The 14,998-nt window shown below is 36.9% G+C and overlaps 1 protein-coding gene across 1 annotated transcript in view; it reads left to right on the top strand.

The window, feature by feature from the left end:
- Window positions 1-14,998, top strand: part of ITGA8 (integrin subunit alpha 8) — a 210,531-nt gene that overhangs the window by 76,553 nt on the left and 118,980 nt on the right. Inside the window, exon 12 of the mRNA XM_036263831.1 lies at window positions 12,929-13,134. Within this exon, the coding sequence (XP_036119724.1) occupies window positions 12,929-13,134 (206 nt within the window). The remainder of the gene's footprint in view (window positions 1-12,928; window positions 13,135-14,998) is intronic.

The raw sequence follows: 14,998 nt of genomic DNA on the forward strand, positions 1-14,998 counted from the left end.
TTTCACCTGGCTGGTGTGGCTTGGTGGTTGAGCATTGACCCATGCACCATGAGGTTGCTGATTCAATTCCTGGTCAGGCACATGCCCAGGTTGTGGGCCAAATCCCCAGTGGGGCGCATGCAGATGGTGGCCAATTGATATTCTCTCTCACTGACATTTCATTCTTTCTCTCCCTCTCCCTTTCTATGTCTCTAAAATCAATAAAGAAAAAAAAAATTTAATGCCATCAATTTCTAGATGTTAATTTTGTGTCCTGCTCCTCTGCCAATCTCATTTATTAAATCTAGTAGATTTGTGGTTGAGTCTTTAGGGTTTTCTATGTACAATATCCCTTTATTCCCACTTTGTTGAGAGTATTATCAAAAATGGGTGCTGGATTTTGTTAAATGCTTTTTCTGTATATATTGATATGACCATAAGATTTTTATCTTTCATTTTGTTTATGTGGTGTATCAGCTATCAATTTGTGAATATTGTACCAGCCTAGCATTCCTGGGATAAATCTCACTTGATCATGGTGAATAATCTTTTTAATATATTGTTGGATCCAATGTGCTAACATTTTGTTGAGGGTTTTGGCATCTATGTTTATAAGGGATATTGGTCTGTAATTTTCTTTCTTTGTAGTGTCTTTATGTGTTTTTTGAATTAGAATTATGTTGGTCTCATGAAAAGAGTTTGAAAGTCTTCCTTCCTCTTGAATTTTTTGGAATAGTTTGAGGAAGATAGGTGTTAGGTCTTCTTTGGATATTTGAAAGATCTCCTCCATGAAGCTATCCAGTCCAGGACTTTTGTTTGCTGGGAGTTCTTTAATTATTGCTTCAATTTCATTAATTGTTGGTTTATTCAGGTGTTTTTTTTTTTTTTTTTTTTTGCTTCTTCCTGATTCAGTTTTATAAGATTGTATGTTTCTAGGAATTTGTCTATTTTTCCCAGATTGTCCACTTTATTGGCATATAGTTGGTTGTAATATTTTCTTACAGTCCTTTTGATTTGTGTAGTGTCAGTTGTTACTTCACCTCTTTTGTTTCTGATTTTGTTTATCTGGGTCTTTTCTCTTCATTTTTTGGTGAATCTGGTGAGAGGTTCATTAATCTTGTTTATCTTTTCAAAGAACCAGTTTGGTTTCATTGATCTTTTGTACTTTTTTTTTAGTCTTTATGTCATTTATTTCCACTCTTATCTTTATTTCATTTCTTCTACTTATTCGGGGCTTTTCTTGTTCTCTTTCTAAATCTTTTAGTTGTAGGGTTAGATAGTTTCTTAGAAATTTTTCTTGTTTCTTGAGATAGGCCTGTCGTGCTATGAAGTTCTCTCTCAGGACTGCTTTTGCTATGTCCCATAAATTCTGGGTTGCTGTGTGTTCATTTTCATTTTTTTCCAGGTAGTTTTTAATTTCTTTCTTGATTTCATTGGTAACTTACTTATTGTTTAATAACATGCTATTTAGCCTCCATGTGTTTGAATGTTTTTGAGTGTTTTCATTGTAGTTGATTTCTAGTTTCATGCCATTGTGATCAGAGAAGATGCTTGATATGATTTCAGTTTTCTTGAACTTGTAGAGACTTATTTTGTGTTCTAACATGTGGTATATCTCTGAGAATGTCCTATGTGCACTTGAGAAGAATACATATTCTGTAACTTTAAATATTCTGTATATCAACTAAATCCATTTGATCTAGTGTGAAGCTTAAGGCTGCTGTTTCCTTGTTGTTTTTGTGTCTGGAAGATGTATTCAGTGGAGTCAGGGGCATGTCAAAGTCCCCTACTATATCTGTATTGCTTTTTATCTCTCCCTTAAAGTCCTCCAAGAGTTTTTAAATATATTTAGGTACTATATTGGGTGCATTTATGTTTTCCAGTTATATTCTCTTGTTGGATTGATCCCTTTAGTATTATGTAGTGATCTTCTATATCTTTTGTTATAAGAAACCCATTATGGAAAACAAAAAAATCCCACAGTGGCCTTTGGGGATATGTGTAAACACATTTCTTTCGACAGATGGTGACATAACAAGCATAAGGGCTTCTCCCCTGGGAGCCACACAGCATTGAAAAATACATCCATTATCTTAATATTGCTATTTTTAAAAACAAAGTGCCCCTAAATTGTAGGTTTGTATGTAATTTGCTGCTTTTAATTATTTAGATGCTATGTAAATTCAAGGTCCTATTCTAAAGGAGAGTACAATAGAAGCCACTGAGCACCTTTATCTCAAATAGAGATAGACAACACGTGAAGTCTGAGATTACAATAAAGAAGACATACTCTGCCATCTTATCTGCAGCACCTGTATTTCTAGAATAATCATTTGATATTGTTGGCTTTCAAACAGACACAAATAAGAAAAGTATTTCTGGGTTTATGCTTGATCCCAGAATGGGGGAGGGGAGGTCTTAAAACCACTAGTAACAGTGACAGCCAGTGTCCTCACCTCCCTGGATGGGTCCTCATCCTCAGGGAAGGCACAAAACAACCCATCTGGGCAGAGACATGAACCTGCCGGCCCTAAAAAATCTCAGTGGAACAAAAGAATAGCAGTAAACTATGTGTGGCAGTGACTTTTTCTAAGTTCAGTGATGATGGCTCCATGTCAGAGACATGTGGCCTAACTTTGAGAAAAAATGCTTTTGTCTTTCTCAATTTCTGACCAGATTTCCAGCAGAGATCCTAAGGCTGCATGAGATTTGCAGCAAACATGAATCTTTATCTTACAGTTTTCCTGGATATTATGTATTTGGTCTGCCCTGTTTGTTAGCATTCAAATGCAGAAACTCATTCTCCACTGAAACTATTGTAGAATCTAATATTACTACTAAGCAACAAAGTTTTTATCATGTATGATTAGACAATTTTTTCTCTCAACGCGCTGTCATGTGTAATATGTCTCATAACATAAGACCGTCCGTCCATACTATAATCCAGTGAAATGATCTAAAATTCACTCAGAGGTGCCCTGGCTGGTTTTGCTCAGTGTTTAGAGCATCGGCCCGTGGACCTGAGAGTCCTGGTTTTGGGACCAGTTGATGTGTCTCTCTTACATCAATGTTTCTCTCTCTCTCTCTTCCCCCCTTCTTTCCCTCCTGCTCTATCTGAAGATAAATGCAAAAAATGTCCTCGGGTGAGGATAAAAAAAAAATTCACTCAGAGGAAAGGCACAGAATAAATTAATTTCCCAAGATCACACATTAATTAAGGGAATGTTTTGATTAGTTCTCAGATCTTTTACTAATTTATCCAACAAGTCTTTTTTTTTTTTGTTTTACTATATAAGAACACACTTTATTAAGCTCTATAAAATATATAATTTCAATCTTCAAGGTTTTATAATCTGTATTAAGATTTTTTTTAAATATGTTTTTATTGATTTTAGAGAGGGATGAGGGGAGAGGGAGAGCGAGAGAGAAACATTGATGTGAGAGTGTAGCATTGATTGGCTGCCTCCTGCACACTCCACATTGGGGATCGAGCCCCCAACCTGGGCATGTGCCCTAACTGAGGATCAAACCAATGACCTTTTGGTGTAAGAGATGCTGCTCAACCAACTGAGCCACACTGGCCAGGTCTATATTAGGGATTTTCAGTCAAATAAGTGACTAAAATGATGGCATGACTCTCACTTTTAGAAGCTGGGAAATGGGATAAATTAGTGTATTTGTAACTGAAGAAATCCAATAACCTCTTTTATTTTTATTTGTTTATTTATTTGTTTGTTTGTTTATTTAAATATATATATATATATATTTTATCCTCACCCGAGGACATTTTTCCATTTTTCGTTCAGGTAGAGTGGGAGGGGGAGAGAGGAACAGAGAGAGAGAGAGAAATATCGATGTGAAAGGGACACATCGAGTGGCTGCCACGCGCACAACCGACCAGGGCCGGGGACAAACTGCAACCAAGGTACGCGCCCTTAGCGGAAACTGAACCCGGGTCTCTCAGGACCGCAGGCCGACACTCTAACCGCTGAACCAAACCGGCCAAGGCTAAATTTATATTTTTAATCCCCGCCTGAGGATATTTTTCCATTTATCTTCAGATAGAGTTGGAGGGAGAGAGAGGGAAAGGGAGAGAGAGAAACACTGACTGAGAGAGACATATCGACTGGTTGCCTCCTGCATGACCCTGACCAGGGCCAGGGATGAACTACAACTGAGGTACGAGTCCTTGACTGGAATTGAATGGCGACTCATTGGTCTGCAGGCCATGCTCTACCACTGAGCCAAACCGGCCAGGGCTATTTTTATTTTTTAAATAAAAATTATTTATATTTAAGGTGTCCAACATGATGTTTTGATATAAATATATATAGCAAAATGATCACTGTGTTCAAGCTAATTAACATTTCATCTGTGTGATCCACCTGTATCTAGCTATATGATCCATGTGTGATGTGGTAGGCGTGGGGGGGGGGGGGGCAGTGAGAACACCTGAGACCTACTCTCTTAGCAAATTTCCAGGATACAGTCAGTATCATTAACTGTAGTCTTCATGCTGTCCATTAGATCTCTACACATACTCATCCTACATAACTGTAACTTAGCACCCTTTGACCAACATCTCCTCATTTCCTCCACCTCCTACCCCTGGCAACCACCATGCTACTTTCTATGAATTCAGCTTTTTTAGATTCCATATATATACACACATATAGATCTATCTATCTACCCATATACAGCTATATACATATATTTGTAAAAACATACAGAGGTAGTCTATATCTATGCATGTAGATAGAGATGTACATATACATATAGATTCCAGTAACCTTAAGTAAGAATTGTGGTAGAAGAATAAAACATATCTATGTTTTATTTTATTCTTTTTTTTTAAAATCTTCACCTGAGGATATTTTACCATTTATCCTTACCAGATAGAGTGGGAGGGAGGGAAGGAAAGAGGGAGGGAGAGAGACACACCAACTGGCTGCCTCCAGCACTACCCCGACCAGGGCCAGGGACAAACTGCAACCGTGGTACGTGCCCTTGACCTAATCGAACCCACAACTCATTGGTCTGCGGGCCAACGCTCTAACTGCTGAGCCAAACCAGCCAGGGTAACATATCTGTGTTTTAAATGTTTTACTCTGTTGTGGCTAGTCATAAAAACATTTCTTTTTATTAAGTGTGCATTTTAATAATTTTCATTATGTTTATTAGCAAGGTTTTCTACTTTATAAAAATATAAAATCACAATTTCAAAGTTATATTACCCCAAAAACTTTGAGATTATCTTTAATTATGTTAAAAATAACTGACTGTTGATTTTTAAAAATTCTGTTGTAGCCCGGCCAGTGTGGCTCAGTGGTTGAGCGTCGACCCATGCACCAAGAGGTCACCAGTTCAATTCCCAGTCAAGGCACATGTCCAGATTGTGGGCCAAATCCCTAGTGGGGGGCATGCAGGAGGCGTTCTCATTGATGTTCTCTCTCATCAATGTTTCTATCTCTCTCTCTCTAAAATCAATAAAGAAAAAAATTTTTTTTTAAATTCTGTTATAAATGGTTTTTAAGGTCATAGCATATAAGAAAATCAGTTTGTTTGATTATATTAAAAATATCTTTTTTTATTTTAGTCTGCTAAATTTTACTGAGTCATTGGTTATGATTCATAAATAGAGTCTATGACTCCTATAATGTTTTTTTAATTTACAAATCCCTTTCTAGCTTTCCCATTTATCAGTTATTAAGGAAGGATCAGTGAGTATTCATCACCCAGCAGAGTTCAGTACTAGATTTGAGATTTAATTCCCAATTTTTACCCAAATTCATATCATCTATACAGGATGGGACAAAAGTAGGTCTATAGTTGTTTGTATAGAAAATAACACAATACTTGATAAATAATAACACAAGAATAGACTCTTTGGCATACTCACAACTGTAAATGTACTTTTGCCCCACTCTGTATATAGCCTGAATCTTTTCTTTTAAGTCCTGGACCTGAGTAGATGTTGTGCAGTGCCTCAGAATAGTAGTAAGAACATCACTCGGGTGATTGTTCATGGTTCAGAAGTAAGGACTCCCCACATTTTGTGTGATTGAACCTGATTTTCTCCAGCCAAGAGATAATGAAGTACTATTGTGAATGAGGTTATCTAGTGAACATTCTTTGACAGCATGTCATCTTTCTATCCATTGTACAACAAAAACAAGGTCCCTACAAATGCTCCAAAATGTCAACATCAGGAAAAAAGACAAAAGACAGTGTCATTAAACAATGTGACCAAATAAGTAAATTGTTGAGAATTTTCACCCCCTAAATTATTTTACTTAAAATAATCTCCAGGTATTATATGTGGACTCCAAAAGTTTAGACCAAACAGTTGTGTGCATGCTGGTTGGTGGTTGATATTGTCAAGCCTGTGTCTGTTCTGAAAATGTAAACAAAGCTGGTGAAATTAACTTTAGTTTAGTTATCTTAAAATAGCCAGAGCTACAAATCCTGTCAATGTAAACTCTGTTAGGAATTTCTGGACAAACTTAGCAACAAATGGAGATGGTATTTTTCATCTTGAGCCCAAGCAAGCAAATCTCTTTTTTTCTAATGGCTTTTGAAACTTAACAATATTTATACTATTTCAGAAATTCACAGAATTACAATTTTAACCATTACATTGTTTCTAGCCTCATAAGGGCCAAAGGGAAATAAATTTAAAGAGATTCCTAGCAGTTAGTCAACTTGAGAGCATTTTAGAGAATATTTATTTGAAAGGAAGCACCTTTGGGTAACTTTGTTTTGATGCTAGATTTAGTCCAAATATGTTCTCTAATGCAGGAGAGATCACTGTGATTGAAATAAGTAGAAAATCTAGAAAACTAAAACATAGATTATATATTACACTGATCTGTAATATAATTGATAAACTATATTGGTTCTTGCCTATCATAAAATAATTTAGGTTGATTAACCCTCAACTGTAGTATACAGTCTCCTAGTCTGCATCCCTTTAATAACTACATTCTAAAAATTAGTCAGGGGCATTAGCATGTAATATGTTCTATTGGGGGGAAAGGACACATAAAATTTATATGTTAAATCAACACATTTGGTTGCAGAAAACTTAAATTCAGATTTTTCATACTGAATATTCTCCTTGGTGGGTTTTCTCAACCTCTCTTTTTTTATAAATCCTCACCCAAGGATATTTTCCCATTCATCTTCAGATAGAGTGTGAGGGGGAGAGAGAGAGAAATATCGATGTGAGAGAGAGACAGTGATTGGTAGCCTCCCGCATGACCTCAACCAGGGTCGGGGACCAAATCACAACCGAGGTATGTGCCCTTGCCTTACCTGTGACTCTTTGGTCCATGGGCTGACATTCCAACCACTGAGCAGAACAGGCCAGGGCCCACCCTCTCTTTATCATTGCATTTATGTTCTGCTTTCCTGAAATATATTTATAATGTTTTTATATCCCAACAACATATGAAGGATGAGAAATTGAGCTTTGTACTATATTATCATTAGAGTGGATTTAGACATAAAAAAGAGACACAAGTAAAACCTGTGTGAAAGCTACGTAGAGATTTAAAAACTGCTTAAACATTAAACATTTCAGATTAAATGAAATTCAGCACATATAACCTTTTATAAAATGCCTTAATATTTTAGATCTCATCCAAACCACCAATATGATCCAGAGAGATAGTTTTAAGTGAAAACCTGATCATGAATATTATTTATTCATCATTGTTATATATGTGTGTATGTATGTATGTGTATGTGTGTGTATGTATTTATGTGTGTGTGCGCAAAAATATATGTAATATATCACCCAGCCTGTTGTTATATATATTCTCTTAAAATTGCATCCAGCCTATTACACAACTACTTTATCAGAAGGCCAATGAAAAACATCTTTACTACTAAATATTTTAAAATTTTAAATTTGAATTGGATATATTAAAAACAAAAAGGATTTGAGCCCTGGCCAGTATGGCTTAGTTGGCTGAGCATTGTCCCATATACCAAAAGTTTGCCAGAGGAGGCAGCCAATCAATGCTTCTCTCTCTCTCCCTGCCCCCTTCCTCTATTTCACACACACACACACACACACACACACACACACACGTATGTATGTATGAAGGATTTGACAAATATATTTTGAAATAACCTAATAGCTCACATGGCCTACTGCAGTGGTTTTCAATGATTTTTTGCGTCATGATCCATAGTAAGAAATGCATTTGCCATTGCAACCCCGTACACACACACACACACACACACACACACACACACACACGACTGCAACAAAAGTTTCATGGAACAGTATTTACTCTTATTATGTGTAATTCATTCACTCTGATACTTTTTTTCATTTTTTAAATGTTGCTTGTCAAGACCCATTAAATTGATTTCACGATCCACTAATGAGCTGAATCCACTAAATAGAGATTTAACAACACCAGCCTAAACGATAATATGTACTGTGACTCTTAAGTGGTATGGCTAATAGAAAAAATATTGACACTAAGTACAAAATATTCTGCAAGGCACATTGCACCAATTGAATCCTAGACAGTTATTGTCTCTCAACCTTATGAGAATACAATTATAAATTAAGAACAAATGTCATATTCTCTCTCTCCCCACCCCCCCACCCCCTCTTTTGGGCATTCAGGACATTTTAGAAGACTTACACTTAAATATCTAGGAAAATGTATTTCTAAGAAAATAAATCTGTGCTGTCATAACATCCAAGAATCCAAAGCTTCCTTGGATTTGCTGGTCTTTCACAGGGATAGGTCTAGTCATTTCTCATTTCTAGAACCTGGTGTTGGCCATGAGAAATGCAGTGAGTCATTGTGTTAGTCCCATGTCATGTTCATATCCTCAGGGACCAGTTATATGATTTTTTCCTTCTTTACAGAATGAGAAAATGGTCCTGCTCAGTCTCTAACAGGGAACCAGTGATTTTAGTTGTCTTTGAGCTACCAAGGCAGCAACACACACAACTAGCTGTTTAACAAATGTCTCTCTATACTGGCAATAATAATAACAGAAAGAGGCAACCAGGTTCCTGTAAGGGAAGGCCAGGGGCTAGAATGGCCCCACTCTCCTCTCTGCCTGGAGCACAACACGATTACAAACTATGGTGTTTTTTTGTTTTTGTTTTTTTTTAAGTAAATATATCTGGAACATTTAAAAAGTTTTACCTAGGTATAGCAATCCAACCTATGTTTTGGAATCTGAGACCAATATAATGGCCATTCCATGAGCCTGTCTTTCGCAGCCTCCCACTTCCTTCTTACAGGTGTGTGAAGTTGCTGCTCAAGGTGCTTTTCCATTCACACGTTATTTCCCCTGCTGTGGGTAGACAGTGAGGGCCTAGTCTAGAAGTCCCTGAGGCCCCAGACTGTCCCAAAGTTATGTGTCACCTCCCTGGCTCCTACAAGGCAGAGATTGAAAAGGAGAATACATTTTGCATTTTTAAAAACTGATTTTAGAGAGAGAGGAAGGAAAAGAAAGAAACATCATTCAGTTGACTCCCATACACGCCTCGACCAGTGATTGAACCTGCAACCCAGGTATGTGCGCTGACTGGGAATCAAACCCGCCACCAACTGCTATATGGGATGATGCTCTAACCAACTGAGCCACACCGGCTAGGGTGCATTTTGCATTTTTAACAGGAACTCTTTCTCTTTGTATTGTTATAATGTGTATAACAATAATGTGTATAATGTGTAAAATATTGTGTATTCCCATCAATGACTAGCCCAATGCCTTCATACCTTTCATTTATTAAAAACGATTATATAACCAGTATGTGCACACATTTGGAGGGAGAGATCTTAAAGGATGAATCTAATAAAGTAGCTAATTTCTATGTTATCCACATTTTAGAGGTAATTGACTTGTTCAGTATGACACAGTTACTAAAAACCAGATTTTAAATCAAGATCAGTATGATGTCAAAACTCATGCTATTCTCGTTATCTGTGCTCAACTTTTGCAATTATCATTTTTGCTTAATTAATAAACTTAATTTTTTAAGAGAAGATTTGGGTTTACAGAAAAATTGAGCAGGAAGTACAGAGAGTTCACACACACTACCTCTCCCCTCCACTCTCAGTTTTCCTATTAGCACTGTGCATTTGTTACAGTTACTGAACCCATACTGATGCATTAACTGAAGTCATAGTGTACATTAGGGTTCATTCTGTGTTGTACGTTGTATGGGTTTTGCCAAATGTCTAATGTCATGTATCCACATGTAGTATCATATAGAATAGTTTCATTGCCCTAAACGTGTCCTGTACTTCACCTACTCATCCTTCTGCTCACCCATCCCTGCCAAATATCTCTATAGTTTTGCCTTTTCCAAAATGTCATAAACTTGGAATCACAATATATAGTCTTTTCAGACTGGCTTCTTTCACTTAGCAATACACATTTAAAGTTCCTTCATGTTTTTTGGCTTGATGGTTCATTTCTTTTCATGGCCAAAAATTATTCCATTGTATGATGTCCCAGTGTCTGTTATCCATTCGCCTATTGAAGGATATTGTGGCTGCTTCCAATTTTGGGCAATTGTAGGTTTTTGTATGGACATAAGTTTTCAGCTTCTTTGGATAACTATATAGGAGCATGACTGTGGGATCATATGGTAAGCCTATGTTTAGCTCTGTAAGAAAACACCAGAATATCTTCCAAAGTGGTTGTACCATTCTGCATTTCAACCAGCAATGAATGAGAGTTCCTGTTGCTCCACATCCTCATCAGCATTTGCCTGGATGTACCACAATTTGTTTATCCACTGACCTACTGAAAGACCTCTTGGCTGCTTCCATGTTTTTGCAATTATGAATAAAACTACTATAAACTGTTATGTGCAGGCATAACAGTGTAGACATAAGTTTTCAATTCATTTGGTAAATGTTAAGGAGTGCAATTGCTGTATCATGTGGTATGAGAGCTTCATTTTGTGAGAAACTGCCCAACTGTCTTCCAGAGTGGCTGGCTGTACCATTTTGCATCCTCACCAGTAATGAAAGACAGTTTCTGTTGCTCCACATCTGTGTCAGCATTTGGTGTTGTGTTTTGGATGTTGGCCATTCTAATAGGTGTATAGTGGTATCATGTTTTAATTTCCAATTCTCTATTGACATCTGATATTGAACATCTTTTCAAATGCTTATTTGCCATCTGTATATCATCTTTGATGATGTGTCTATTTAGCTCTTTTGTCCAACTTTTAATGAGTTGTGTTCTTATTGTTTACATTATATATTATATTCATATAATACTGATTTTATATGACAATAATATATACTGTTATTTAGATAATATATAACAATATTATATATTATTGTTATTTTATATTATTAAATTTTAATCACTTTGCATATTTTACTGTTCCAATTAAAATCATAGGCATCCCTCTAATTATTAATAATAATATTAGTAATATGAAGCTCTCTTGGACCACTCACTGTTCCCTGACTTTATTCAGGGACACCTGTCTTGGCTCACACCACCACCTGGAAAGTCTGCCTCTGGATCTACCTATCAGAGTCCCACCCAGGTTCATTGCCATCTCCTCCTTGGATCTTCCTTAACAAACCCTCCAAGTACCAGCTCTCTTGCTGTCCAGAAACCCCAGCATTTAGTGTGGCTCACTCATACTTTTTCTTGCTCTGCCCTGTTTATAGTTATATAAGTGGCAATTTGACCTCACTTGTAAGTTAATTAGGAACAGGGTTGACCTAATAGTCATTGTATTCTTTAAATCATTTATCACAGTATCTTAACTACAGCTAGTACACAGGATGTCTACTGAATCATACTGAGAAACAGACAGTGGATGAACTCCACAAGGAAGGCAAGAAGCTGGAGAGAAGGGTGGTCAGAATGATGGGGGCCTGTCTTGCAGATGGCTCTCAGTGACTGTTCCCACCTCATCCCTGCCTCTTAGAGTAATGCTAATATTGTAGTGATTAGTTTACTTGGCACATTTCCACACATTACCTAATCTACATAGACATAATAGTCAAATGCAGATTTGTATTTCTATCTGAAGTCATTTTTCACATTATTTCGAGTTCCAGGACAGGGGTGTCTTAAGACAAATTTCAGTAGAAGTCATTAGTATAGCTCACATTACAAATTTTGGTTGATGTGACTTTTCTTTAAAATTTTTAAATATAAAATAATACATGTATATGTTTTTAAAAGCCTAAATAGCTTAGAAGGCTCTGTTTTATTCCTTTGTTTGCCATCTGGCTCTGTGAAGGAAATACCTTTAACCACTTTTGCTTTTTATTCTCTTGGTGGTTATGTCTTTCTCTCTAAATAAGTTGGTTAGGTGTCTGTTCCTTGAATTTTTTTCAACCTTAAAAATTATCTATTAGTTTCTTGCTATAATATCTACATTTACAAAAAATAACGGTAAATTCTCTTTTGGGATGAAATTTTATTTTTTATCTTTGTAACCAGTACTATATTACCCTCTCTGGTCTCTTTTATTTAAATGAAGGTAACAACAGGAAACAGCAGGACAAATTTACTTTAAACCTTATTACTGCAACTAGATTTCATAATTTAAACATATGGGCATATATATTATGGAAATCTGAAATTATTTTTAGAAAAATCTATTTAGGTTCTTCTGATATGTTTTACTTGTGTATCTAGAGCTTCCGGAAATGCACTCAAAGCTGAAAAGGGTGAATTATCTGTGGTTTTCTTAAAGCAGTCACTTTTAACATCGTTAAAAAGTTTGATGGGATCACGTAACAACTCTTATTTTCTTGCAGCATTCTACTCTGTAGACATAACAAATCAATGAAAGAAAGATGATGATTATAAAATGTCCCTTGCAAAAGGAAAAGTACCAGAGGAAATGTGCTAATCCAGTTAATTTAAAATGTACCAAAAAGAATCTGTCTGCCAGTGTGCTGACCCCTGTCTTTGTTCCCTACAGGATGGATGACATACTGATTGGTGCCCCTCTCTTTATGGAACGTGAATTTGAGAGTAACCCTAGAGAAGTGGGTCAAGTTTACCTGTATATGCAAGTGAGCGCTCTCCTGTTTGGAGACCCGCAGGTGCTCGCAGGCACTGAGGTTTTCGGGAGATTTGGTAGTGCTGTGGCCCATTTAGGAGACCTGAATCAAGATGGATACAATGGTAATTTACACCAAGGTGGAAATTGTTTGTGTCATAATTCAATGTTACTGTTGCCATGGACATTTTGAAGTATTTGCAATGGTATGTGTGATACAGTTGATTTTTTTTTTTTATCCTCACCCGAGGACATTTTTCCAATTTTTGTACAGATAGAGTGGGAGGGAGAGAGAGGGAAGAGAGAGAGAGAAACATCGATGTGAAAGGGACACATCGAGTGGCTGCCACCCGCATGACCAACCAGGGCCGGGGACAAACTGCAACCGAAGTACGTGCCCTTAGCGGGAACTGAACCCGGGTCTCTTCGGACCGCAGGCCGACGCTCTAACCGCTGAGCCAAACCGGCCAGGGCAGTTGATTTTTTTTTTAATCCTCACCCGAGGATATTTTTCCATTTTTTGTACAGATAGAGTGGGAGGGAGAGAGAGAGAGAAACATCGACGTGAAGGGACACATCGAGTGGCTGCCACCCGCACGACCAACCAGGGCCGGGGACAAACTGCAACCGAAGTACGTGCCCTTAGCGGGAACCGAACCCGGGTCTCTCCGGACCGCAGGCCGACGCTCTAACCGCTGAGCCAAACTGGCCAGGGCAGTTGATTTTTAATGAGCTATCAAAAATCTCAAGGCAGCTTAAAATTTATATGTTTCGATTAATATAGGTGTTGCACAGAAATCTCATGTTGATTTAGGGTGTCATATAACAGCTCGAAATAAAGTCAGTGATTATTTTTAAAGAGATTAGCTAAAGAACATATATGCATAACCCATAGACACAGACAAGAGTGAGGAGGGCAGGGGCTGGGTGGAGGTGGGGAAAGGGGGGGGATGGGGGCATCTGTAATAGTGTCAACAATACAAATAAAGCTTTAAAAGTTGATATTTGGATTTAGTGACACGAAGAAAACTAGAGAATCTTCTATATGACTAAGTCAAGATAAATAAATTATGTCCATATATTAGCAAGTATATGGCCTTCTGATGAACCTACATGGCTTATGTATAGGTGAGGCTGAAATTTAAAAATTTTTAAATAATTATTAAATTATAAATTTATTAAAAAATTTTAATGTTGACATTATTGCAGGTGTTTGGTCTGTAAACTTCAGCTGGAAGTCAACTTCAATGTTTGCAATAAAGTAGACTTAAATTCTTAGTTTAGGGTTGTGGTTCTTTAAGCTAGGAATTTATGAATGCCTTATAAGTACCCTCTCCTCAGAAAAACATGCAAGCTCACACAAAATCTTGCATATATTTTCAGGGTCTTGAGTTAAGAACCAACATATAGTGGGTTTCTTGATTGAAGTTTAAGGAATGGGTAGGAATTTACTCTAACAAAATAGCCTGGGGGGGTATTTACATCAGATCAGTATTGATTAGTAACTTTGGCAGGTATTAGTATTAAGTATCTGGTACAGTAAACCCTCAATTTTGTGGACCTTGATCTAACAGACTTGGATTTAATGGACAAAATTTCCATTTCGAATGTCATAAGTGAAAATTAACACCCTGTTAATTTTAAAATGCTTTTAACCAAGATTTGCTTGTAATTAAATTATTTTTTGTTATTTATTTACTGTTATTTTTAACATATTTTAGTAAATAGGCCAAATGTTGGAAAACACACGGTGGTAATTTCACTGACATAAATAAATATTACATATCTATAACTATAGTCTACATATTTGAATTCAAGTGTCACCACTCATAAACAATGTTCGGTGAATGATTAACATGTGATCACACTGCATCACGCACAGCAATTGGCTCTGTTATCCTGTGGCGTGATTTTCTGCAACAGTTCTAATGCATGCTGGCTGGTGTTCCCCGTGCGCTCAGCCACACCCCAGCCCTGTGCATTTGTTTA

The sequence above is a fragment of the Molossus molossus genome, unplaced genomic scaffold (genome assembly GCF_014108415.1).
Source record: "Molossus molossus isolate mMolMol1 unplaced genomic scaffold, mMolMol1.p scaffold_m16_p_1, whole genome shotgun sequence".
NCBI classification, from domain to species: Eukaryota; Metazoa; Chordata; class Mammalia; order Chiroptera; family Molossidae; genus Molossus; species Molossus molossus.